Genomic DNA, 25,826 nt, shown 5'->3' with positions numbered 1-25,826 from the left:
AGCTTAGAGGGTTCCCAGTAAGGAAAGGGTTTATGTTCATCACTTGTTTGATCCCCTGCTCAGAACACCAACCTTTAGGAAAAGAGTTGCAAGTTTTGCTTTGAGAATTTGAGAGATGCTGAGAACATTCCCCTGTGGCAGCATCTGTAACAGTCCTGGGACTGTCCCTCTGATAACTCTGACATCTCAGAATGATCTTTGACTTGTCTTTGGGAAGATCTCCAGTGGCATAACAAATGTATTTTAGGAGAACCACCCCTCTGTAAGGATGTTCCCCCTTCCACTGCAGCCTCCATGTGTGGTTTGCCTTGACAATCCATGTCTTGAGAAATGTCACTCCCATTCTCATGGCACTGAGGGAATTGTATTCCCCTCTTGGACAGCCATAACAGTGTAATCAGAATGAAAATTATTTTCGAAAGCCTGAATCTGAACAGTTCTTTTCTGTCCTAAATTGCATGTCTTTGTGAAAAATTAAAACTTTTAGGTACAGAAAATAATCCCAGTGAATGAATTCGTCTATTTAAAAATAATAGGTTCTGGAAATGCAATCACAGGTTTCAACAAACGCATATAAAATAGTTTAGGAAAAAAAAAATACTCACGTTTAAGGATATTCCTTCTTTCCAGCTCCTCAACAGCGGGTCTTTGGCTGAGTCGCCTGCGGAAAAACACCAAAATCACATTTTGTACCATGCCTGTTCTTTGGAAAGTCTGCAGGATTCTGAGTTCTGGTTGGTGTTTTCCTCAGGAGGGAACTACAAAATCTCTCTCTAGGACTAGTGAGGAAGAAACTAAAAAAGAATGCTGGCAGCAGAATTCTTTCTTGTATTATTTTTCCCAAATGCCAGCAATGCAGGTGAAAGTTCTCCTCTAGTTTGCTCTGCTGCCAGTGAAAGGCTTCCTCATAACATGCATCCTTTCCATCCCACTTTCCAGACAGTCAGTTGGAACCAGTTCTCTCCAAGGGTAGAATTCACTCCCGAGGGGGTGTTCAAGGTGGTTATCAAAGGAGTTTCACGGTGATCTTCTGTAGCTCTCACTGCCTTTCCCTTTAATCACCGGAGCAGCGGATTTCCTTTGCTCCAGTAGCACCAGTGGTGCACCCTGACAAAATGCAGACTGGCCAGAAATGAAGCTTTCCTGTGGTTTCCTGACCACACGTCGCCCAGCCCAGTCCAGCAGCTCTGCTCTGCTCTGCCTGCTGGATGCAGCTCGAGTGCTGCTCGCAGCCTCACGCTGTCTGAACAGAATGTCTTGGTTTCACCTCCCCTTTTCAGTAGTGCTGCCTCAGGATTGAGTCTTCAGATCATATGATCGGTGCCACAGTGATTTTATTCCGCATACTAAATGAGAGTTCCCCACGAGACACTGCTCATATCTGCAGAGGATCTCAGGTACAGGGACCCTCCCCTAGGCAGGCACACACACAGGCTGCATCTGCTGGTTTCATGGAATAATCCAGCCAGCAGACAGGGAAGAGTTTCGGATGCTCTCTGGGCTGTGTTCTGGCAGCGTTAAGGATTCTCACTGCCTGCTCTCAGCAGATGTTGCCAAGCCAGAGATGAAGTTACAGAGACAAAGAAACACTCAGAGCAGGGACCACACTGCAAACTGCTGCGGCAGTTATTCCTCTACTGTGCATGGGAAATGAATGAATGATTATAAAGTCATGCTGTAACAAGATCTACATCTTATCAAACACACAAGAGATGGAAAAATGAAGTAACTGTTAATAGACCATAAAAGAACTGGTAAGAGTAACTGATTGCAGTTCCTCCTTGTTTTGTAAGCCTTATCCAATATACCTTTACAACCAACTCTGCAGTCTTGTGTTATCAGACCAACAACTCCTTACCCTTTTTTAATTAATTTCCCTGAGATCACTGGAAAAATTCATCTTTGGCAACAGGAAGGTACCACAACTACTACACCAGATTCCCACAGAAAATTTAGATTACATGAGCTCTTGTGCTTAGGAAACACCTACAGCCTCTCATTTTTTCTATGTAACACTCTGTATCCCCTAAACTTCTTCTCCCAGCCTCCAGGTTCTGTTGAGTAATAAGCCAGATATTCCAGCAGCAGAAGCTGCAATAATCCAAACTGGAATTACGCTGAAATGCCCTAGTAAAGAATTAAACATGTATTTTTAGTTCCTGTTACCCTTGGACTTTTCCATCCTCACTCATTTGCCTGTATGTCTCAGAAATGACACAACTCTGAATAGGTTTTGTTTGAAACAGATTAAAGTGCATTTTATAATATAAATCAGGGAAGAATAACTTACTCTGAGAGCTTGTCTGCAAATGAAAGGTCTACCCAACCTGCTGCTCACACATCTCTCACTTAACCATTCTTAATTACAGCCCTGCCATGCAAGATTGATAGATTCTCCTGAATCTGTACATTAGATTCCAGAAGCCTCTTGTACACTGAGGGATTAAAAGCCTAACAGAAGTGATTAAAGCAGTATGAGAAGGCAAATGTATACTAATGCTCTGTATTTATATATATATATGTACTTATAATATGTACAGTGGTTGATTATTTAAAACCCTGTGTCCCCTTTTGGCTTTGATAAATACAAACTAAGTGCCCATATTTCTGTGCATACCCTCAGCTTTACACACAGCAGAAGGAAAAGGTGCAGACATGTGTACATGGGGTGTGTGTACATGGGGGCATTACAGGTATTTTCCTGAGTTTTTCAGAGCTATGGACCACACTTCCAAACTTTGTGTCACAGCCACAAAACTAGACGTGGATTTTGCTTCAAAATAAAATTCTAACAGGATTTCAGGAAACGAGATGGAGTGAAAACACCAAATAGAGCAAGAGTCATGATCAAATGAGAAGTGGTAAAAACCCACTGACACTGTTGCTACCGAAGCACAGGGACATTTTGTGTCTATGTGTTATTTTTTCTGTTCAGGAGAAGCCTCTCTCTGCCCAGACAAAACTTTCACTTCCGTTCTCAGCTGCTGTGGGGTGGCTTGGGGTGAAGGGGGTATGAGGGAGTTGGTGAAGGTGAAGGACTCCAGATCTTCCACAAGGGCTGGAACAGGGGGCAGTGGCTGCGAGCACAGCCCGGGGGGACACACACACATATCCTCCCTGAGCTGTGCTGGAGGGAATCAGGGCACGAGAGACCCTTTCTGCAGGGGCTTTCCTGCACCTGGAAGGAGTGTGGCTGCTTGTAGAGTGAACTCACTGCCTTGACTGGTCATCCCTCAGAGCAAGAAACGCATGGCTGCTGTGGGTGTGAGCAGAGCCCGTCCTGCCTGAACTGCTCTGATGGTCTGGGAGGACAGAGGAGGGGACCTCACCCCCCTAAGCCGCACTTCGTTTCCTCAGAAGGGGATTCAGCCCCCCTGACACCACTGACTTCCCTCAGAACGAGGCTGCAGTCAGGCTCAGAGCGAGAGAACAAACACGTTCCTGAGGGCTCCTGGCGGGGCAGAGGCTCAGCAGAGCAGGGCGAACCCCTGTGAAAAATGCACATCCCTCCTGAAGGGAGCTTTAACGTAAGAAACCGTTTCAGATGAGTTTGTGGCTCTGCTTGGGTGAGCTGTTCTCCGGGCACTGTGGGGCTCTGAGCAACAAGTGCTCTACTTTGGATATTTATTCCATATTTTCTCCAAAGCTGTTACAATGTTAAATCCTGCCTCTGGTGGAACCAGAAACACACCCTGCACAATGAGCTGGACGTGTTTCCCTGGAAGGGACTGTCCATCCCTGCAAACAGCCAGCACCGTGGCCTTGGAAACCTCAGGGACGCCTGGCCTGGGAAAATGGCCGCCGGCTCCCCTCACGCCATGGCCGGGGAGCGCAGGCCAGGAACCGGGCGCTGAGAGGCTGAGGGTCTGGAGAGGGGATGCTCAAATCCTGCTCGATGAAAATAAACTGAATAACAGTTTAACTGAATAAGCTGAATAACAGTTATCACCAGAGCAGGGGAGCCAGTGTGTGGAGCAGGCATCTGCCATGATGGACCCTTTGTAAAGGCTAAAAACTGACCCCTCCATGACTCTGGATGGTCTCCACAGGCTTTGCAAAGAGAGGGATTTGTAGCAGACAGGTGCAGGCCATTTTCAATCAGAGCCCTGGCTCATTTCCTGTGGGTCCAGCAAAGTCCCTGCACCTGAGTGCGGGTGGTTGCAGGGCTCATCCTGCTCTCAGCCTGGCTGTGGTGCTGCTCGGCAACTCTGTAGGAGCCATCGGAAGGTCTGAGGTGGGCACAAGGCTCCAGCACTGCTGCAACACAGACGTGGCCATGGCTGGGTAAGTCCTGTGCTTTCCATTTCTGTTGTTTTTTCACTCAGGGACTCGCAGCCCCACATGGACTCACCTCAGTGAGGTGACTGTAAGCTCCACAGGGAGGACTCACGTAGTCCACCACTCCTGTTGTGTCACAGTAATGATTTCCTTTCAGTTGATTTAGATACCTATTTCTTGTTTCTGGGAAAAATATCCAATTAATGCTGTTGTGTTCCTGGATGTTATTAAAATCTAGGTTTGAGTATTTTAGTACTGCCTGCTGAGGCAGGAGTGCTCCTTTAGCACACCTCTGCAGGGCCAGCCGTTGTTGGGGAGGTCTTGAAACTTTCTTGAAAGCTCTCAAGTAACACACAGGAAAGTCCTACCTCTGTCCAGATCTCCCACAGTGTCATTGGTATTGCCGTGGTCTCATGTTAAGAGTATCCAGTCCAGGAATTTGCTTCCTTGTTAGCTTAAAGCGAGGGATGCCAAGAGCAGCAGTAAGTGGAGCTGAACTGGCAGCTCCTCAGAGGCAACTGCAGCTGCCTTTGGGAAACTGGGCAGAACTGGAGGCACCAGTGTTGCTTTTCTGTAAATGGTGTTTGGACACAGTTCAGAGTTTGCTGTACATGTGTCAGTGATGCTCCAAGTTTGGATAGACACCACAATATGAATAGTTCCTCATAATGCTAAAGTAGTCACTGTAAGAGTGTGGGGATAGAAAGGGATGGGCACACAGCATTACATGTGCAGCTATTTCTTAAGGTCAGAAAGGTTACAAAGGTTCTGCATTACTGTTGTTTTGTGCAAAGCAAGCAAAAACCTCCAAGCACCAAGTGTTCTTCAGCTGTTTAACCTTGCTGAGTGTTCTGGGTGTATTTTCAGTCTACCTTTAGAATGTTTTCTCGAGGAATTTGAGGCCAGAAAGACAACTGGATGCATGTATATATTGCTATCTCAGAAGCCAAAGACTTTCCTTGCTCCCATGTCCTCTCCACTGTTATTCCTGTGGGTGAGAGGAGCAGGTCGGTGCAGGTGTAGCTCAGTCACCTGCTTGGCCCCAAAAACACCCCACAGGTACAGCCATGTGCACTGTGGGTCTCAAAGCACCTCCGGTGCTGGCAGTTTGCACATGGCCTCGAGGTGTTTGTTTTCTCTGTGCAATGTGCACATGGGAGCCCTGTGACGTCGGTGAGGGCTCCACGCTGGCTCCCCGAGGGGCAGTAAATCCATCATGTCTGGCTGTTCCCCTTCATGAACACGTGTGGTGTATAATTGCAGCAAAACAGGCTGCCCAGGGGGAGAGCAGGAGAGTGCTGCCCTACCAGCCCCATGCGTAGGAGGTTTGGTGGAGTGGGCTGCAGCCCTTCACCATGAGAGTCCAGTGGGAGGTCCCGCTAACAATCGTGTTTGACATGTGCTGGCATCAGAGTCAAGGGGAAAACCACAAACTGCTCGTCTCCTCTGGAGCAAGGTCACATGTCTGTGAGCCCAATGTGAGCACATGTGCCTGGGACTGCTGATCAGTAGATCGATATTTACTTCACACAGCCAGATTGACTCCTTCACATTTAAGGGAATGGGACCAGCATTACAGAAAGGTTGACAATATTGGACTGTTACAGGTGACTGAATCCTCAGCAGTCTGTGAATTTGCATGTATCAGGGTCTGCTGTCAGATGGGCAACGCATCAATATGTCCTATGAACAGGAGACACTGCCAAGTTCTCTGTCCTCAGAGTGACCCTCAGCAGTATCTGCCTTGTCCGTGTTGGAATTGCATCCCAGCAAAGCCACAGCAAGCTGTGGGCTTGCAGTTATGGGCACAGAATAGCTGATGAGGTACAGCCCACCTGTGTGCATATGGGGCTATGCTGACTTGCCACACCTCAGACAGTCCTTCTTTTCTAGCTCTTCTTACAGGTTTGCACTCCCCTGCCTAGCAAACATTCAGCAGAATCCAGTGAAAACAGCTCAGGTTCTTGGTTTGTGTGGTTTCTTGTCTGTCCCCAAAATACGTTCCTCTGTTTCCCAAAAATATTTTTGCACAGTATCTGTTGCACAGTATCTGGATGTATGACTGTCACAAAACTGAATTTCTTTCGGATTTGTCGCTGAAGCCAAAAGACATAGTTTGGAATCCTGTTGCTGCTCCTAGTTAGATCCATGTGATTCCGATAATCTTCTCCAAAGGGAGGAGTGAACTGGGAGACTTGGACACGTGCATGTGCCTGTGGACCCTGGACTGACAAGTGAGCAATCAATCCAGCCATCAGTAAATGAGCTGTAGCCAGAGGCAATTGCATTGATTGTCTTTGTGTCAGGTGGTTTTGCAGACGAGTTGGGAAGGGAGGTGGTGGGGAGGATCCCTCTCACAGGAGAGCTCCAGTCCAGCCAAAGGGAGGAGGAATGGGAGTGCCCTGTGCTTGGTTCTCATAAAGCAGCTTGTGTCTGCTGCCCAACAGGAGGCCAAGGCTCTGCCTCTTAAATTGGCATCTCTGTTACCAGAACATCATGTTCAATTCATCAAGCAGTTTATTTTCATCCTTCCTATAAGTAGCTGTGAAGAGGATGTGTGCCAGGGCTTTCAGTCACCCACGCGCTGCACTGTGGCAGTGCAGAACTGCTGGCAATGTACAATTATGGGTAGTAGTAAATCTGTAGTGGGAGGGACTTCTCTTTTACTGTCTGTACAAAATTAGAAGGCAGACACTGAGACACAACTTGTTTTCACCCCAAGGTAATTCTGGCATGAGCTCAGTGATGTGCCAGGATTTGCCATAAGAGGAAAATCATACAGTAGTTTGAGTTGGCAGGGAACTTTAAAGATTCATCTAGTTCAAGCCCCCTGCAATGAATAGGGACATCTTCAAATAGATCAGGTTACTCAGAGCCCTGTCCAACCTGACTTTGAATGTTTCCAGGAATGGGACATCCGCCATCTCTCTGAGTAACTTGTTCCATTGTTTTACCACCCTCACTGTAAAAATCCTCATTCTTATATCTAATCTAACACAATCTTCCTTCAGTTTAAAACTGTTCCCCTTTGAACAATTACTCTCTGACCGTGTAAAAGGTCGTTCTCCCTCTTTTTTTATAAGCTCCCTTTAAGTATTGGAAGGTCACAATAATGTATCCCCAGAGCCTTCTCCTCCCCAGGCTGAACATCCCCAACTTTCTCAGCCTGTCTCCATAGCAGAGGTGCTCCAGCCCTTGGAGCATCTAAGGGTATCATCCTATGAGTAGTTGGTGCCATTCTGTGAATGGAGCTCAGAGCAGTATGAAAAGGGTGAGTTGGTATGGTAGATACTGTGAGTTGCATGCTTTAAAATTGCCCAGTATTTGTGTCTGTGTTTCTTCATGAACTATTTTTTGCATCCAAATAAGAAAACTGTAGATAAACACAGGGGCTGTATATTTGCCTTAATTACATATGTTACTTATTCGTTTGGCCTTTAGTTCTCTCTGCATTTTCAAGGCTGCGAATCAGCACGAGTTCAGTTAATTATCTTGTCTCTCGTCTCCCAGGCAATTACAGTTGTCCATCACTATAATTTCTGTGATATAAGGCCTGCAATGAGGAGTTCAGATTTCAGTTGGAATCAAAACCACATACTTGCCCAGCGTGACCCTTGTATCACAACCCACCGTCCCCGAGCGACCCACACCCTGTGACAGGTCTGCTCTTGCACAGTGCTGCTTAGTGATAAGCACTGTGTGGGCTGAGATGCACCAACTGGGCCAGATCTAATTATGGCAGAGGATTCAGATGGAGAAGGCTTTACCTAATCACTGTTTTCACCCCCTGTGAAAGCCTTGCTGTATTTGACCTTTGGGTCCCTGGTTTTCCCAATGTGTGAGGAAGAAAGGCCAGGCACAGCAGGGGAGCAGAGCCAGCCTCTGTTCAAAGGCCTGCTGCAAAGCTCAGTGCAGATGCTGAGCATCCTTCCATCTCCCAACACACAGATGAGGACTCTTGGAGGATGTTGTGGCACACTGCAGGACCGACATCACAGAATGATTTTAATTTACTACACAAGAACTAATGCTCTGACATTGGGGTGTGAATGTAAAAGAACAGGAGTTTTCTCCTCTCCTTTCCATCTGCTTCCCCACTCTGTGGTTTAACAGAGCTGCTACATACTGGATCTGTCCTGTTTGTAATAGAATTACAATATTTAGTCACTAGGGTGACAAAAGTACAACTGATTATTCAGCCAGAGACATGTTCTGAGTCTGTAGTTTGATGAGTGCTTTGTTCAGTAGCAATGTCAGTGTGAGCAGCACCACTGCTTGTTCTTACTTCTGCTTTGCCTTGCAGCTGGGCAAAGAGCTGGTTTGGGGAATACAGTCAAGCTAAAAATAGCTCAGCAAAAAAGAGTGCTCAAAGAACAAGCTCTTGAAATAACAGTGCAAGTGCTGCAGCCTCCCAGTGCCCCTCCTCTGCTGAAGGCTGATCAGGGCTTAGGGCTCTGTACTAAAATGCATATTGAAGAGTGTTCCAATGGAAACTACATGGTGGTTATGACCTGGGTCACACTATACAGGTCACAGAAAATGGTTAATAATATTTCATTGGAAGGCAATAGGTTTTCTTTCTTTTTTTTTTTTTTCCCCCTCTCTGAAACAGGAGTACAACTCTGGAGCCCTGTGTTCCCACAGAATGAAAGAGAAAAAAGCAATGCTACATATCTCAAGTCTGGGCAAATTGAGAACATTGTGGGTTTGATGCTTCAGGACAGGCAAACAAAATGAATCATATAAATCCCATGGTATTAGTTCTATCCCACTATGTATGTATTACCATTATATTATTTTAAATAAAGACATCTGCCACTGCTGAAGCAATACCAAAATCAACTCTGATAGCAACTGCTTGAGCAGCAGTAGGGCAAGTGAATCATCAGTAGACCAGAAACAAATCTAAGCTCAGTGGTGGGGACTGTCACTGTCCTGAAACTTTCCCATCTCCTACTGAAACAGTTCCATGCTCCTGGGTGCTTGCTGGGTAATGATATGTACCAAAAAAAAAAAAAGGAAGTTAAACTTTATAGCAAGTAAAATTAAGTGTCTGAGGGCTCGTGGCTCAACTTCCCAGGCAGCCAGGAATGCAATGCCAGCCACTGCAGGGCGAGGGAACAGGGGCAGGATGACAGAAAGACATGTCAGTTTGGACTGTAGCACTAGCTGTGTTCCAGAGTGTATCAAATATATACAGTACATGGATGGAAGTGCCCCAAAATGTCCTGGATTTAGCTGGATGCTCACTGCTGCAGAGCCAGCAGTAAGATCCTGCAATACTGTCCATTTAACCTATAAACAGTTGCCCCTACCAACAGATGCCACTGCAATGTGCAACTGTGGGATTTGGGTCACTGGAAGAAACCACAGCTGGATTTGCAGAGAGCAGACAAAGAAATCTTGGCATGTGTGGCCTGTCAGCCTGTCTCTGCAGTGTGTGTGTCAGTCGTCTTCCTCCCCCTCATTTAATGCAGAATGGTTTGGGAATGGCCACTCTCACCATGGATACTGAGCTGCTGAGAATTCCCCATGCAGTGGGAGTTCTGTTCCCTGTAAGCTGCAGTAGTACATAAAGAACCCTTTGGCAATCTGCAAAGTCTGTGCAGTGACAAATAAAAGTCTGCAGGTGTATTTGCCACTGCAAGGTGTTGCATAAAGCAGCAGCAAGGATTTCCCCTGGAGCTGGGGGTCTCAAGCTGTGTGAACCTACTGACCCAGGAGCTCTGAGCCCTGGCAGGGATGGACATCCTGGGACACTTTCAAACCCCTTGTAATGTCAGTCTTCATGCCAAGGGATGGTTTTCTTGATTACTGAAGTAAATCAAGGAAGACGCAGTACTTTCCAAGCACTTTATGTAATCCCTAAAGAAAAAAAAACTAAATTATAGGGATTCCTAAAGTTGCAAATGCTGCTGGGATAGAGAGCTGCACACCTGCTCCCAGTGGCAGGAATCTCTCTGGGAACATCCCCCCTGGCAAGGCAAGTACTTTCTAGTTCTCGCCTGCCACTCACCCACACAGCATCTCCAAAAGGATGGGATATCCCTGCCTTCAGACAGCATTCCACCATCTGTTGCACTATTTTTTGTCTATCTCGTGCACGCTATTGTTGGCCCAGTGTTTTTCAGGTCAGACTTAGACCAACAGCCTGCCCTTACACTGTCGTTAGCCTTGGCTGGCCAGAGCCACACACAGCCTTTGCCCATAGCAGGCTCTGAACCCTGCTTCTTTTTTTCTATTTTATTTATTTGATTTTAATATCTTGCTTTTTCTCAGAATTTCTCTTGAGAGTGTCTTAGTTTTCAGTGCAAAGTGTTCCCGTTATGAGAAATTCCACTGACAGCTCAAAGCAACCCAAACACTCCGTAAAGTGCAAGTGCCCTGGTCTCAACAATCACCTGGTTTGTAGTCCTTTCCCCAGCAGCTCTCCCAGTGCTCTGTAAGGCTGGTCTATGTGGTTATCTCTGTGGTACAGAATAGGAAAGTGTGGCAAAGGGTCTTGTCTGGAAAACCAGATTTGCAGACCCTCTGGGGATTTATTCACTTCCCTCTGCAAATGGTATTTCAGTAATTCTGCTTTCCTTTGTTTTTAAATTGGGCTGGGTGAGTAGTATGACTTGTCACTTGGTGCCACTGTGTGTGACACTGAGCATTGCAGACGGGCTAACGTACAGGGAAATGCAGAGAGGATTTGAATTTTAAAATGTCATCCTCATTTTCTGTCTGCTCTTCCCCAAAGCTTTTGGGGACCCTCCTTAGCTTTGTTTAGGATCCTGTGTTTACTCATGGCCATGTAAATCCAAACAGAATTTGCTGGCAAATTTCAGGCAGAACAGAATATTCTGAGCTTTTGAAACCTGGGTTCTTCAATTGAATAATATGTAAGAATTTAATTATGTAACATTCCCTATTGACCTGAGCATTTATTCTTGACAGTACAGCTATGATTTGTTATGGTACAACATGCACTGTCTCTTACTGTCAAAGCACAAGGCTGTGAGGAAAACATTTGTGAGTTCTCCCTGTTCTGGTTCTGTTTTCCCACCTCCGTGTCTCCTCAGAGCTGTTCCCTGCCTGTGGAGTGACTGCTGGGATGGGGTGAGCTCAGCAGAGCGGGGTGAGCTGGCAGTGCCCTCTCAGAGCTGGAAGAGGCCTTAACTGTGCAAACACTCTCCATCATGCCCTGCTTTTCTAGGCTTTTGGAGCACGCTTTTCATTGCAGCTGATGCACAGCGAGTCACAGCATTTGAGAGCTGGGCCCCTGGTCCACCCACAGTCCTGCTGACCCTGAGCTTCCTGCTCTCATCACCCCTGCAATCCTGAGCTTGCCATTCCCATATGCCTGGTATTCCCAGTTATCATTTTCTGCTAAAGGGATTTCTTTAGCTTAATTGCATGATGCCTATAAATATAACTTTCCTTACTCCATTAGCCCTGGTTTGTTTAACCTTTCCTTGAGAAGGGGGATTTTGCCCCAGTTGAGTGGTATTTGGAAGTGCTGTAGCCACTCCCAGTGATCATTATAACAGGGTGCAGTGCAGCCTGGCCACAATATGGCTTTTGCAGACACCCTCAAATTAGCCTGATCTCTTTGCACCAGGCCAGCTGCTCTCTGCAGACACTGCTAGGAGAGCCTGGCTTTTTTATTATTATTATTTTAAACATGATTTCTGAGAAATTAATGACGTACTAATTCATTCAGAATTTAATTTGCTTAATGAATATGATCATCTCAAAAAAATGTCATTGGTGATTCGTCTGTGTCCTGTGTAGTCTTGATTTTGAGAGCTCTTTTTGAACAGTGAGGCACTCATGGTTTTATTCTGCTGTTTGTCTCTTGGCCAAGTAGTATTTTGTATAATATTAAAAAACAGAATAACTGTCACATCTTTGCACAGCAATGGACTAACTACATATAAGTTCCTGTTTCTAATGTGATTTAAGACTCAGATTTTGCCATTTTGATGGTTCTTGTTTCCTAGTTGTCTTGATGCAGTCCTCTGCATAAGTGGATTTTCAACAGAAGCAGGTTCTCAACCTCCAAAGGTGTCACCTTTTCCTTATTAACCACACTGGGTAAATACTTGAGCATGGAGTGATAAATCTGGGAGTTCTTTACTTTTGTCTTTTGGTATGTTACGTGTCACAGCTAAAGAAAAAGATAAGAAAATAAGAGTGCTTCTCAGGGGAGAAAAATACTTTCCAGAGCCTGAAAAGGTCAAGGAAGTGTTCAGGCCATTTGGATGAGTTAATTATCCTCAAAAACAGATACTGAAGGAAACTTGTACTGCTCTGTTTGACACAAGTAGCTCCCAAACTACAGGAAAAACCCCACAAGATCGGATTGTAGAGCTGCAACTTGCCAGGTGGGCACAGGCAATGGAATCAAAAAGATTTAGCTAGAACTGTGTTTTAATTGATACAACTGTACAATATCTATCGAACAGTGGTTGATTGAAATCAATGACCTTCTGTTCTGACCTGTTTTCTCTCCCTTCCCCCCTCCCTATTTTCTAAATATTTATTTCCTTCATTTTTCTTCTGCCTTGCCTTCTCTGAAGTTCTCTCAGAAAGGTAAAAACTGTGCCAGACTGACCCAGTTTTCTATATGAAAGCAGCAAGCCTGATTCCTGGAGGAATTAGGATCCTGAATGAACCAGGCTACACAAGTTGTGCTCAGAGCCACAGGAGGAGGAAACTGTAGTAACTCTCACAGTATTTGGAGAGGCAGCAACTGCTCTATATGAATTAATTTCCTTGCCTCACATGTGCTGAGACAGTTCTTGGAAGAGGATCCAAAAATACGCCCGAGTTGTTCATGCGAAGGTGCAGATGATTCATCTGCCAACGCTGCCCGTAAATCAGCGCTAACTCTGCTGTGGTACAGCCACGTGCCCTCCAGGTATGGGGTGTGCAGACCTGACACCCCACAGCAAGGAAGTTTTGTCTTTTTTCCCTTCTCCAAACTACAAGCCACACTTCAAATTTAGTGGGAGAGGTTTCTCTCCACTTAGGTATTCTGCAGGCAATTCACAGCAACACTGATGGGGACACTCATTTATATCCAGTCTGCATTTAAATTTGGTTGGGTTTAAAGGGCAAGTGGCAGGAGAAGCAACACAACAGCAAAACTTCCCCTCTCTCTCTCTTTTGTTCTTACATGCTTTCAAGTGGCACATCCGAAATGGATACGTTAAAACTGAAAAAACCATGCAGGTAAACCCCTTTCTAGCTGAGATTTTACTTGTGCCAGTTCATAGTCTCTGAGATACACGCTGTCCTTCCTGTCTGGCTTCTGTTCCAACTACAGTGAAGTAAGTGCTTGGCTTTAAGTGCATAAAACATTTTTCTTGAATTTCATTAATGGAAAACGAACAAAAAAACCCTAATCCTAAATAATCTCAGTAACACAGTGACCGTCCCCACAAAGAGGATGAATGAATGAATGAATGTCTGAATCCCTCCCTGCTCAACCCTTGGGTTATCAGGAGCTCACAACTGTTTCAGCACCTTGTTCTGGTCAGGTTTGCACAAATCACTGTGACAACGAGAGCAGCTCACTTTGGTCTCTATCGATTAAGCTCTGCAAATTAAATTAAAGTAATTTCTTTCTGTAATTACTTGTGCTGCAGACTCCAACTAGCTCAAGGACCTGAATCATAATCCAGTGAAAGGTGAAGCATTACAGAGTGTTATTTGCTTTCTCTGCATTTCCATTTTGGTTTATGACTGCTTGTCACTTCACAGGGTTTGAGCCCAGGCCCGTGCAGGTGCCCAGTTTCTGAGGGAGGATGTGAGTCTGAACACATGCTCCCATTTGTAGGCGGTTTGGCAAAGCAAGTGCACTCTTTTCTTCCCTAAAATGTTTTTTTCCTTATTTGCTTACACTTGCTTTAGCAGTTTTCCCGTAAGTTTATTTACGTAATTATGCTCCCCTGTGATATTTTACAGCTTTCCGAACTCTGATTTTTATATTTCTAGTTTCACATGTGCCACTTATGCCAGAAGATCTATTTGAGGAATTGACTCTGTGTCCCAGAAAAGGCCCTGTATATTCCTATCTGTGTTTACACCTGATGCTCTGCTTTTCCCTTGCCTGCTGTGCTTTGACCTGCTGGCCTTGCCTTCACTGTGCTGTGGAAAACATGTTTGATTAGGAATTCCCAGCACTGACAGAGAAGTAGAACAGAGCAGTGTGAGGAGATAGTGTCTTCCCAGAAGGCAATCTTTCATCAGCTGTGCCCTGGGAATTTGGAACTTTATTTTGTCCCCTGGCAGAAGTTCCTACCTCTGCAGTGACACTGCCCCATGTTTGCACAAACAGCCACCATTTTCAGCAGGAGACGTGTGCTGAATCCTTAGCACAACACACCTGCCCCGAGAGCAGCTCTGGGTCCTGTGCATGTGTTCAAATCAAAAAAATAACACAGGATTAAGTCCTCCCTGTTTCAACCCTTTATAAATGAATTGGTGTGTCCAAAAATCCTTGCCAGACAAGCTGTGGGCTGGTCTAAGACAGCAAAGTGCTCTTTGTGGTTCAGCTGCAGATCACGGCTCTTGCCCAGAGCTGCCAGGGTGCTCCATAATTAATTGTGCAAGCACTGCTTCATTGCTGAAGCAAGCAAGTGCCTCTGATTAAAGAACCTCTATCTAGAGGGCCTGGTATGATCCCGTACTTGGGGTCAGATTTGTTTGCTGACCAGGGATTCATGTTAGTGAAGATCATTCTATTTTTGTGGGTGTAATACCTGAAAGGGAACAAACCTTTCTCAAGAGCTCTTCAGCCCTAAAGAAAAGGGGACAGTGTAGCCAAGGTACAGCGTGTACAGATGTACTTGAAGCTCCTCTAATGCTCCCTTGGACATGAAAAGCCCTGTAAACAGGAGGCTGAACTCACTCACTGCTTGGAGATGATAAAAACACTTGAGGCTCCTCCCTTTCCTTCTGATCTTTATTACTGAAGGCTGTCTCAGTACCTCTGGCAGCACACACAAAACCTCAGCCCACTGGACCAGGCCAGTGCTGTCTGTCACTGTGTTCATAGCAGGGATTTTAGGTGTGTGCCACTGCCTGACACCAAGGAAGGGCAGAGGGAACATTAATGCCTGTGGGATCCGGACATCTAAATCCTGGAGGCCGTGCAAAAAAAAATCTCACCATCACTTGCACCTTCTCCCTTCCCCCCAGTATTTTTCTTTTCTATAACCTGAAAAGCAGAGGCCATAACTGAAAAGGGACAAAATGTTTAAAAAAACCCCAAATCCTCACCACTGTGGAAGCTCTTAATAAAATCCTGCAGCACGTACAGATAGCAGCCCCCAGCTCGTCCCCCACCACCGTCACGTTCTTCTGTCTGGTGCAGAGGAGACAGGAGACTCCCTGGGCTTCCACACACGCCCCCAGAATTAAACTGGCTCTATAAATAGCTCGTGTCTCATGTGAGGAGCTGAGGCTGCACAGCTGCCCACGCTGTGCTTGGGGTTATTTTTAGCATCAGGGAGATGTTACCTGGCTCATTGCTGCCAAATGAGAAGGAAAAGCATTAAACTGTACATAGCTAATTAGTGCTGACAGCTGAGCTGTTCTTTGTGCCTGCCCTTGCCTTTCTGTCTCTGCAATGAATCTGTGTCAAGTCTTCCCAGCCTTCTGAAATCAGGGCACTTCCCTGATTTTTAGTGCAGTGACTGGGAGCTAGAGTTTCATCAAAAAACATTGCTAAGCTCCAGGTGAATTTAGGTGAGTCTCTAAACTGGGCTCAGTTCAGTAGCTACTTAACTTCTGCTTTAGGGCTACTAGTGGTTTGGGCACACACACCCCCTTTTTGGTCAAAGTAAAAAAAATATTCCCCTAAATTCTGGGGATTCAGCCCAGTTTCCTGCTGAACCTCTCAATCTGGAGGGCTGATGCCTTTTCAGTGAGCAAAGCTGCACTGAGACATTTCTGTGAGGAAGTGGCACTGGTCGTGCCATCCTTGGGAAACAGGACAGCTTTTGTGTCATCAGTAGGTAACATTTCCCTTGTGATGGCTCTGTGCTGAACTGTCAGGCTGTATTTTAGGCTGCAAATCTGAAGTGCTCTTAGCCTGGTATTGTTGTGTCTCAAGCAGCACTGCAAACTTCACACTCTGTTACCTGAGGTACAAACCAGGCTCTAATCTGAGTGTGCTTTTTTAGCTACAGCTGTACTTTTTGGGCAAGTCAACTTGAAAATGCCCCTCCAAGAACCTCAGAGCAGCACTAGAACTGCAGATCCCAGATGTGGTAAAGTACTGAATAAAGATATCTGCTTTTTACTTCACTTTGCCAAGAAGCCTTGCCCCAGCACGATCCACTTACCCAGGCCAAGATTTTCAATGTGGTAAAGATCAGTTTTAGGTGCTCAAGTTTTGGTTCTGCTCTGTGTCCACAAACCCATCGTTCCCCCCGTCTGGCTCCTTCGATGCCCCCGTTTCTGTATGTGAATTCCTGTTTCCATAATCTCTGAAGTGCCACTTAACACATCGTGCCTAATTATGCAAATACCCAAGGAGGTGAAAGAGAACATGAAGTATAATCTTTTCCAGGAATTCATGTATTCATTGAACATTAAGTAATACTGGAGCATCTTTAACTGTGGTTATATAAGGCATTCTTGAAAAGCGCCAGCGACCCAGGCAGCTCAAACATCAACTTTCTAAACAGTCAGAGATCAAATTTAATTAAGCAATCTTTTCCTGCATCACTCTTCAGTCTGGCAACTATTTTACTCCCCCAGCTTTCAGCTTAAAACCCCCTCTAGAACAACATGAGCCTGTAAGACAGAAAGTAGATATTGCAAATAATTGTACTTGCAAATGTCTTTTCTGCCTCATGACACAAAGAGCTCCAAATTCACTGAATTCCGTCGAGGGCTTATTATCTGTACTCCAAGCACATACTAATGGGAACCAAGCCCTGCTGGGAGCCCTGTTGCCTAATGCACAGTAGAATATTGCAAGTGTGCACCATGGTTTGGGGCACTGGAGATGCATGAATTACTAAGAGAAGCACTACAGCATAGGGAAATCTGGGAAAAATGGAATCTTGCCGTCTTGGATGGAGGAGCAGGGAGAAGTGCATGTTTCCACGGCAACAAGTGGTAGATTAAATTGGCTGGGAGCACGAAATACAGGAAATACACTTTCCAAAAGCAGCAATGCACATAAATGACTCCTGGAATCCTCATGCTGCTGTCAGTCAATAGTAAGTCTGAAGTCAGTGGATTTGCACTGCTGTAAAAGTAGAATTTGGCTCAAAAGATAGAACTCCTCAGTCTCTCTTTTGAGATGGAATAAGTGGGAAAGTGAAGAAAAAAAGGGATTTTAGCTTTGACTTCATAAACACTCATCAGAGTGATAGCAGAGAGTTGATTTTCTCAGCAGGCTCACAGCTACTGTTGAAATGTGTTACAACCAGAACCGTTTAAAAATACAGTGCTTTTGAGAAGATGTTATTCTTTTGTCTCCCCATTTCTGAAGTTATATAAACACAATTATTTGATGTATTTTGCACATTAGGTATGTCAGCACAGCTTTTCCTCCAGAGTACAGAGCTAGGCTGTGTTAGCTGTGGGACTGAGGCAATTTGCTAGACAGCTACAGACTATCAAATCCTACAACTGTGCTGAAAAATATTGATCTTGTTTTCTTGCCCTTCTTATGCCGACAGCTATTGAATAACTACTCGCTAATCTGCCCATACATTATTATTTTGTGCTAAAGAACAGGTCTATAACCTGATGGGACACGTGGATTCACGATTTGCTGTTATCAAGTGTTACTATTATGGCAGTAGCAACATGCTCTCACTTGCACAGGTAGTGGCAAAACCCTACAGAGAGCAGACATTCCTACTTTATCCCATTTCCTGCTCTGTACTTCCCACCTCAGCACTCAGCAGTAAGTTCCTTAGCTATAAACTTCCAGGTTGTCACAAAGAGATTATGCTGCACAAGTACCAGTGAAATGAATGAGTGTAAAGACCTCAAAATCTCATCCAAGAATTTCACTCTTCCCAGAGTGGTTCCATTTCCATGCTGCTGCCAGACTGTGCTGAGTGGGGGCTCTGGGGTGGTCTGGGTTTTGTGGGGTGAGTCCTAGTCAGAAGTTCCAGAGGGCTATCTCCGGGCTTTAACTCTCTGGCCTTTACCAATACCCATTTTTACTTGGTTGGTTGGTGGTTGGGTATTTTTGAACACCTACTTGCTTTTCCTGGTGTAAATATTTTCCTGATGCATCCACCACCTGAGCTTGTCTGCATGCTCATGTCTATTCTGGTGGATGAGTTAAGAGCTGAGCTGAGCTCTGCCAGCCCACATATGTGCTGGAAGTTGTGTGGGAGAGGGCTTCCAATCTGTTTTGCCATTCCTGGCTATTCCAGCAATCTCTGTACCGTCTGTTCCCCGAAATGCGCTCAGTATTCCACATTCCTGGAAGAAGGAGCTAAATGAAGGCATGTTTTCCAGCACTTGGAACAAAGATGGCTTTTAGCCAACCTCTAGACATCACCAATGAGATCAATGGGCTGCACCCACAGATTGTTCCACAAAACCAGAGCAGACAGCGTGGGGGGTCTCTTCATTGCATTGCCCTATAGACACCTCCTGGTCATGATCAGCCCTTGCCTTCACCTGTCCAGCAATTTCCTTTTGAATTCCTTGACATTTGCCTTCAGGCATGAACCCTTGAAAGGAATTCTTTAGGCTCATTATGAAGCAAGCTAAATGATAAATGAAAAGAAAGGGATAAAGCCTGTAGTTATACCACCTGCAGCTGCAATTCCATTAGACCTTTCACACTAACAGAAGTCAGGCTGGACTGAAGCGAGATGGGACCTTCTAGGCATTTCAGCAGTGTGAGCTGTGGCTGGATGTGACATAACCTTCTCATTCAGTGAATACTTTGTGACGGGTGAACTTGGTTTTAGGGATGCACTGGGGCAGAAACCATTTTTTTGTGTATTTTAGAGCAATCAAACTGGGCTCCTGACCTGTGAAGAGATTTTATGAGCAATTGACTGGCCATAATACTGGAATTAGCAATATTGCAGTGCAGCTCAAATATTCCCCTGCAATGAATGCACAGGCTTGCAGGATCCAGATGGTCCAGGGCCGTGATGCTTTCCTTCCGATGGTTATTAATGGGACACATCTATGATTTGCTCTGCCTGTAATTTTTGGAACTTAAAGCAAATTGTAATAGGATCTTTTCTACTTGTATGGGATGGACATGTTTTTTGTGAAGGGTCTGGCATCTGCACTGCCTTGTGCAGTCACTGGCACGAGGCACCATTTTCCTTTGGGAGCAAAGTGCTGTCACGCAATCACTGAGATTGGAGGAAGGCAATGACTCCATCAGGGGCAGGGGCATCCTGAAGGGCACCCAAAATCTCATCTCTGTTCACTGAACAGCACGTTCCTCAGCTGAGGGCAAGCGTGGTGCTGGCAGGGATGTTTTCCTGCACAAACTCTGGTCCCTCAGGACTCGTGCTCTGATCCATGTGTGTGCTTCTCGCTCCCTGTCCCCTGAGGTAAAGTTTAATCAAAAGCACACACACATGAATGAGCTAGTCTAAATATCAATAAATGTTTCTTTCAGGAGAGGCCTGAGATATTTAATATTTAATAAGCCTTGAAAATGAACTTCTATTCATGTTTCTCAATTTGATTCCAAGCATTTTGGCGGCGAGCAGCGCTCGCTGTCCCAGTGTGGGCAGACAGAGCACAGATTATTTAACAATCCACTTTGTCTCAGCTAAAATATTCATGTTTGCAGATATCCAAATGGAACTCTCAAAAAAAACAGACATACACAAACCAAATGGTGCAGTCTGAGCCTCAGAGTCATCTTAAATCTTTGCTTTAGGCTACAAGCCACAGTGATGCTTTTTCTCTCACAGCACTACCCTGTTGCCCTGGTTACTGATGAAAACCAGCCCATCCTGCTGTGCCTGCAGCTGGACTGACACAGGTACCTTCCCCAGGTGAGGGCAATGCTGCCTCTTCCTTAAAGCACCAATGCAGCCCCCAATACAGCAGCTTTCCCCTGTGCAAGTAGCTGTAATGATTGCCTTTATCCTCAAATTCAGCTAGTGCTGACAAAGCCAAACCAGGTTAATAAATAATTATATTATTCTTTTTGTTAAAGCAGGACCTCAAAATCTTGATTACATCAGTGGGGCTGCAGGTAGATTTGGCAGAATTTTGTCTCCCACACTGACTTCTGTCTTGGTTTCTATTGGAATCAAGGCAATCCTGACTGAAGAGTTAAGATTTATTTTTTTCCTGTGGCTGATTGACAGCTGAAAATGTGCTGTATCAGTTTGGGCATGGACTTGGGGGTGGGTCACAGTGTCTCATCCGACAGGACTCAGAGGACACTCCCTTGCAAAGGGAGGTTCCTCCCTGTTCTCATTCCCAACACTTACTTTGAGAGTTTCATTTCAATTTGCTGCCGGATTTCCTGTCTTTCCTCGTCTGTCCTCCTCGGGAAAATATTCCTGTCTTCCAGCTCCTGCTTACTTGGTCTGTTCCGTAGTTTTACTGCCAGCAGTTCTTTCTTGCATTTTCTTGGCAAAGTACCTGGGACATGCGTTGAAAAGAAAGTTATTAGAAAGACAGATCCTGGGAATGAAACAGGAATGTTTGAAGAGCAGGAATATCACAGAGTGACAGTGTTGTGTACGTCAGTGTGCAAGGAGCAGTTGTACACACTAATGTAAGTAAGGAGCACTACAGCTGAGCAGGGCTCAGACACAACACCCTACAAATGCAGAAGGATCATATGTTATCTTTGTTATCCATGATAACCAGGCAGAGCTCTCCAGTGAAAATTATTTGCAGCTGAGATGTGATTCATGTCACTAGTTCAGAAGTCAAAGACTCTGCATCTTGCCACAGTCCTCTGAGCATCTCTGTAACCCTGAGCAATCCCTCTTTTCTGAACCACAGAGTTGTTCCTTTGCAAAAGGACTGGATTGCTCCGTGGCAGGGGTGGCTGGGACATGTACATTTTCCTCTTTGAGTCACCAGTGTAGCCAGGAATAGATATTGGTGACTGAAACAGTGGAAGTTGTTGCTTGGCATGTCTGTGTGTATATGTATAATGTATATAACATACATATATATTAAATGTCATTCTGGTTTTCTGACATTAGAAATTAGAAAATAAGAATTGTGATCAGACATTGTGTGTAACTGCAGCACTAAAAGTCAACCACTGTGTACATCTACATCCTGTCCAGTGTGACAGTGTGTCACAACAGGATTTCATTTAGCAGTCAATACTACCCTATTGACATCAGGCCTTTTCCTTTGAAGACAGCAGGGGCAAATATTCCAAGGAATGAAAGAAAAGACCAGTTTTTATGATGATTTGCAGAATGGTGGCAACTTAATTGGACATTTGGGCAATAAGAGACACAAATACTTACTGTGATTCCATGATCTGTTGTGCTTATTGTAAAAATATGAGACACTGTTTCCATCAAACCAGACAACCTAAACATTGCCCTTACAAAGGAATTGTTCATAGCAGAACATACAGCAACTGTTTTGAGTAGAGTGTGCTGAGCGTTGAGTCCTCTGACAGCATTAAAACACCCTTTCACTCTCCTTTCACTCTCATTAGAGGGAACTGTGTTTGGGTGTAGGTGTTTGTCTCTCTAGTGTAACTCTTTAGTCTTCAGAAGGCTTAAGAAATGAAAATTTCACTCTTGAGCTTATAAAGCCATTCTGCCATGTGTTCGGAAGGGTCTGTGGAGTAGAAAGCCAGCTGTATTTGTAAATGCACCCTGGAAGTGTGGGGTGATGCCCATGTTTGATGAGGGGGAGCTTGTTTGTGATGGGGACAAAAGAAGAGGGAAGTGCTATTAAAACCAGTGAGCTGCTGGGTTGTACTGGTAGGGCTGCAGTCCTTCAGCAATTGTGTCTCAGGTGGGTTGTAGGCAAGTAAATTTACACCAGACCCCTCCCCACCTCTGCTGCTGTGCTGTCCAGGGCTTCAGCAGTGTGAACATTGTCCCTGCAGAGCAGCATCAGTCACACAGGGTTTGGTGCATTGTCAGGACCTACAGTTAAATCCTTGTCTTTGCTTCATCTTGGGAGCTCGGGGTGTAACAGGAGGTTAATTTGTTTTGGTCCCTTTTAACTTTAAAGGGCTTTTTTTTTTAAATTTAATGTTTCACCTTTTCTACAAAAGGTCACCTCCTTTTTAAAGAAAATGACATTTAATTGGTATTTTTGTTTGGCATTTGAGATAGGATTAAAGTCTATTTTTAAAGGATGCTCTGGAGGTCGGCAAGATTCTAAATTCTAAACAGATCCTCCTTCCCAAATACTGGGGCTTTGTTTGCTAGGGATATTGTTATTATCATACTGATCTCGAATTTCTTTATGCAGAGGGGAGGAGTTTATACAACCTCCTTCCCACACATACCTCTTGGGAAGGTGGGGCACAGTAGTTATGGTCTCCCTGTGTGAGCAGCAACAAGTCTCTTGATAGTTGCATTGATTTAAAACTAAACTTTTCAGAAACCGTAATGAGCTCAAACCCTCTTTCAGAGTCTAAAAGATGTGCCCTTGTTTAGCACCTTCCTTTGAATGCTTTCAAAGTCTGTTGGAAACATTAATTAAATTAAACCACACAGCCCTCTCTGAAGTGGTACTTATACATTTAACAGATGGGTAAAGAAGTTAAATGATTTGGCTGATGCCATGCAGAGCCTTCTGCTGACTGAATTCTGACTCCATCAGAAACATTTGGCTCACAAAGCCACAGACTTGAAACTCTGTCAAGGTTTTCAAACCTCAGCCTCCCTGGGAGTGGGTGCAGAGTGGGCGTTTGCAGTGCACAGGGACCACCAGAACTCCTTCTGAAACAATCTGAAGGACATTTGGAAAACTCCTGGGTACCCCCGAACATGTTTTCAGGTTTGACTGTTCCCAGGCACACTAAGAGAGAGCCTACTACTTTGGGAAATTAAAAACACAAATCATATCTGAAAAATCTCAAGTTTAACCCAAATCCTGCTGTACTATTTGAATGGTAGAGAGCATATAACCCACTCAGGATAAGCTGTGCTCCCTCCATCCAGATGTCAGCATTTCTAAAAGGCTCATGCCATGACCACTCCCATGGTCCAAATGCACTGAGCACTGATTAATCTGGAGAGTGTTTCACCAAATAAAAATGCGAGAGATCCTGATCAGGCTGATCTGCCAGTCTAAGGAGCCATTCCCACTGCCTGACCAATTGGGTTAATTCCTGAAAAATAATGCCTGCCCAAGAAAGTGGAAAGAGGGAGATGATGTTCCCCCCTTCAGGAACACATGCTCCAAAACTGTGCCATTCATGTGCTTTCATCCTGACCAGCCCACTTGACCAGGCCAGGTCTGTTATTCCACCCACTGCAGAAACCCAGAGCTGATGTTTCAGAATAAACAAATAAATAAAACTAAACCAGAGAATAAAAAGAAAATAAAGCCCCAAAGTAGTTTTCCCCACATCCATTTTTAGCATCCTGAGGCAAACTCCTTCCTGATCCCTATCTCAGTAGAAAGTGAACCTGCAAATACCCTCATTTAAGTATTTTTTTCCTAAGGGTTATTTTTCCTGGGCAGTCATGCAGGTTCAATGCCAGTCTGCCCCATGACCAAGCTATCTCAGCCAGGATCTTGGCTTGTTTCCTGATTTATGGCAGCTCAGCCAGGTCAACAAGGAATGTTTGGGCAATTCACACCCTTTTCATGTTTGGGCTGCAGGTTCCTGAAAAAAGTTCCTGTTTTAATTCAGTTGAATCATGACATTTAATTTCCTGTATCTGTACTGTCCTTTCTATCATACTTGCTGTTCTTTCTATCAAGTAAAAAACAAATCCTAACACTGAATGATGCTGCAAGGACCTTAATTACACCAGTTATCAGTTGTGGGCTAAATTCTAGTTACATTGATATTTAAGCTCACGCACTAGACTGTCTTGCCTTGTGTTTTTAGATGTTTCAAATAATGATTTATTGAGTAGGATGGTGATGGAAAGCCAAACTAAGATTCCTCACCTGTGTGTACCAATCTTCTGTAGGCAGGGGGCTGTGGCACTGCTGCTCTGCCTCTGGTGGCAGTGGTAGAGAGTGGGTGACATGTTAAGGCAGTGCCCTGACTGCAAACAGCTCTGGATTAATGGACAGTTTTACTCCCTGACTTGGAAACCAACCCAGATTTTTTCAAACTAGAAGGAATCTGGAGACTGTTAGGGAGTTGTTCTGGCGCTGTCCCTGTCCCTGCTGCACCTCTCCCTCCTCTCAGAAACGCACAGGCTGCGTTTGAGTGAATGCTGGCACCAGCAGTGCCGCCCAGCGTCCACACCGGGAATGCCTTGGGAATGGCCCAGCTTGCACCGAGGAACTGAGTAAAGCACACTGTGTCCACACTGGGAATGCCTTGGGAATGGCCCAGCTTGCACCGACGAACTGAGAGTAAAGCACACTGTGTCCACACCGGGAATGCCTTGGGAATGGCCCAGCTTGCACCGAGGAACTGAGAGTAAAGCACACTGTGTCCACACTGGGAATGCCTTGGGAATGGCCCAGCTTGCACCGAGTAAAGCACACTGATGTCTTACCAGCACAACCCTAAACAGCAGCTTAGTGTGCAGTACCTGGCAAGACAAACAGGATCACAATCATTATGACTCAAATCTAACTTTAGCTTCTCACCAAGATTCCTTTAAACAGCTGCTGTGACAATAGGGGAATTGACACTTCTCTGTACTTTCTGTTCCTTGCTGCCTTGTTTAGAGCACTCTGTTAGGCTCTGGCAGTGTACCTTTAGAATAGAAGTGACTTTCCTTACCAGAAATAATGGAGTCATTCAAAACTTCCTCATCCTGATAAAAAACAGAGTCTTCTTTGAGCTCTGAGTTCATGATCATGTTTTCTTTGTTCTCATCTGACTCTTTAACTGAGTTCCTCTTGTTTTCTGAGTCGCTGCTGTAACTCAGGGAGTTCTCCTTCTCCTTGTTGCGCTCCATGCTGGATGTTCTGGATGGACGCACATCCACTCTTTTTTTTGGAGAGCCTTTGCTTTCTCTTCCATGGAAGCTGTGGGTGGAAGATGCACAGCCCAGTTTTCACAAAGACTGTTTTACTGCCACAGCAGAAACTTATTGTTATATGTGAATGAGCAGAATGTCCTGTAGCTCGTAAAGGGCAGGGCAGGGAGTTCAGCACAGGCCAACACAGGATGGCATTCTCAAGACTGTGCTGAGCATGGGTAATGTGGATCTACTTTACTGTCTCTGCCATTAAAATAAGATATGGAAGGGTGGTGACTGGTGACTGATGGTTTTCTTTTGTATATAGTCACAAGATGTACTGTGACTAAAAAATCCACAACAGCACGTCCTTCTAATGTAAAACATACCTGGCATGAAATATTACCACTCTGATATTTTATGATTGTGACAAAGGTTCGACAGGACCTGGAAATAATGTTGTATGAGTCTGTTCCCCATGGCAACAGCCGCTATGGAAAT

The 25,826-nt window shown here is 45.0% G+C and overlaps 1 protein-coding gene across 2 annotated transcripts in view; it reads right to left on the bottom strand.

Moving 5' to 3' along the window:
• PHACTR3 (phosphatase and actin regulator 3) overlaps positions 1–25,826 on the bottom strand; it is a 100,642-nt gene that overhangs the window by 8,217 nt on the left and 66,599 nt on the right. For both annotated transcript variants that reach the window (XM_017815308.1, XM_017815309.1), the window contains exons 7-9: positions 25,145–25,392; positions 20,724–20,877; positions 606–661 (exon numbers count right to left, since the gene is read on the bottom strand). In XM_017815308.1, the coding sequence (XP_017670797.1) occupies positions 606–661; positions 20,724–20,877; positions 25,145–25,392 (458 nt within the window). The remainder of the gene's footprint in view (positions 1–605; positions 662–20,723; positions 20,878–25,144; positions 25,393–25,826) is intronic.

The sequence above is a fragment of the Lepidothrix coronata genome, unplaced genomic scaffold, assembly GCF_001604755.1.
Source record: "Lepidothrix coronata isolate B3197 unplaced genomic scaffold, Lepidothrix_coronata-1.0 Scaffold49, whole genome shotgun sequence".
Classification (NCBI taxonomy): domain Eukaryota; kingdom Metazoa; phylum Chordata; class Aves; order Passeriformes; family Pipridae; genus Lepidothrix; species Lepidothrix coronata.
This window is presented reverse-complemented; position numbering and strand designations above follow the sequence as displayed.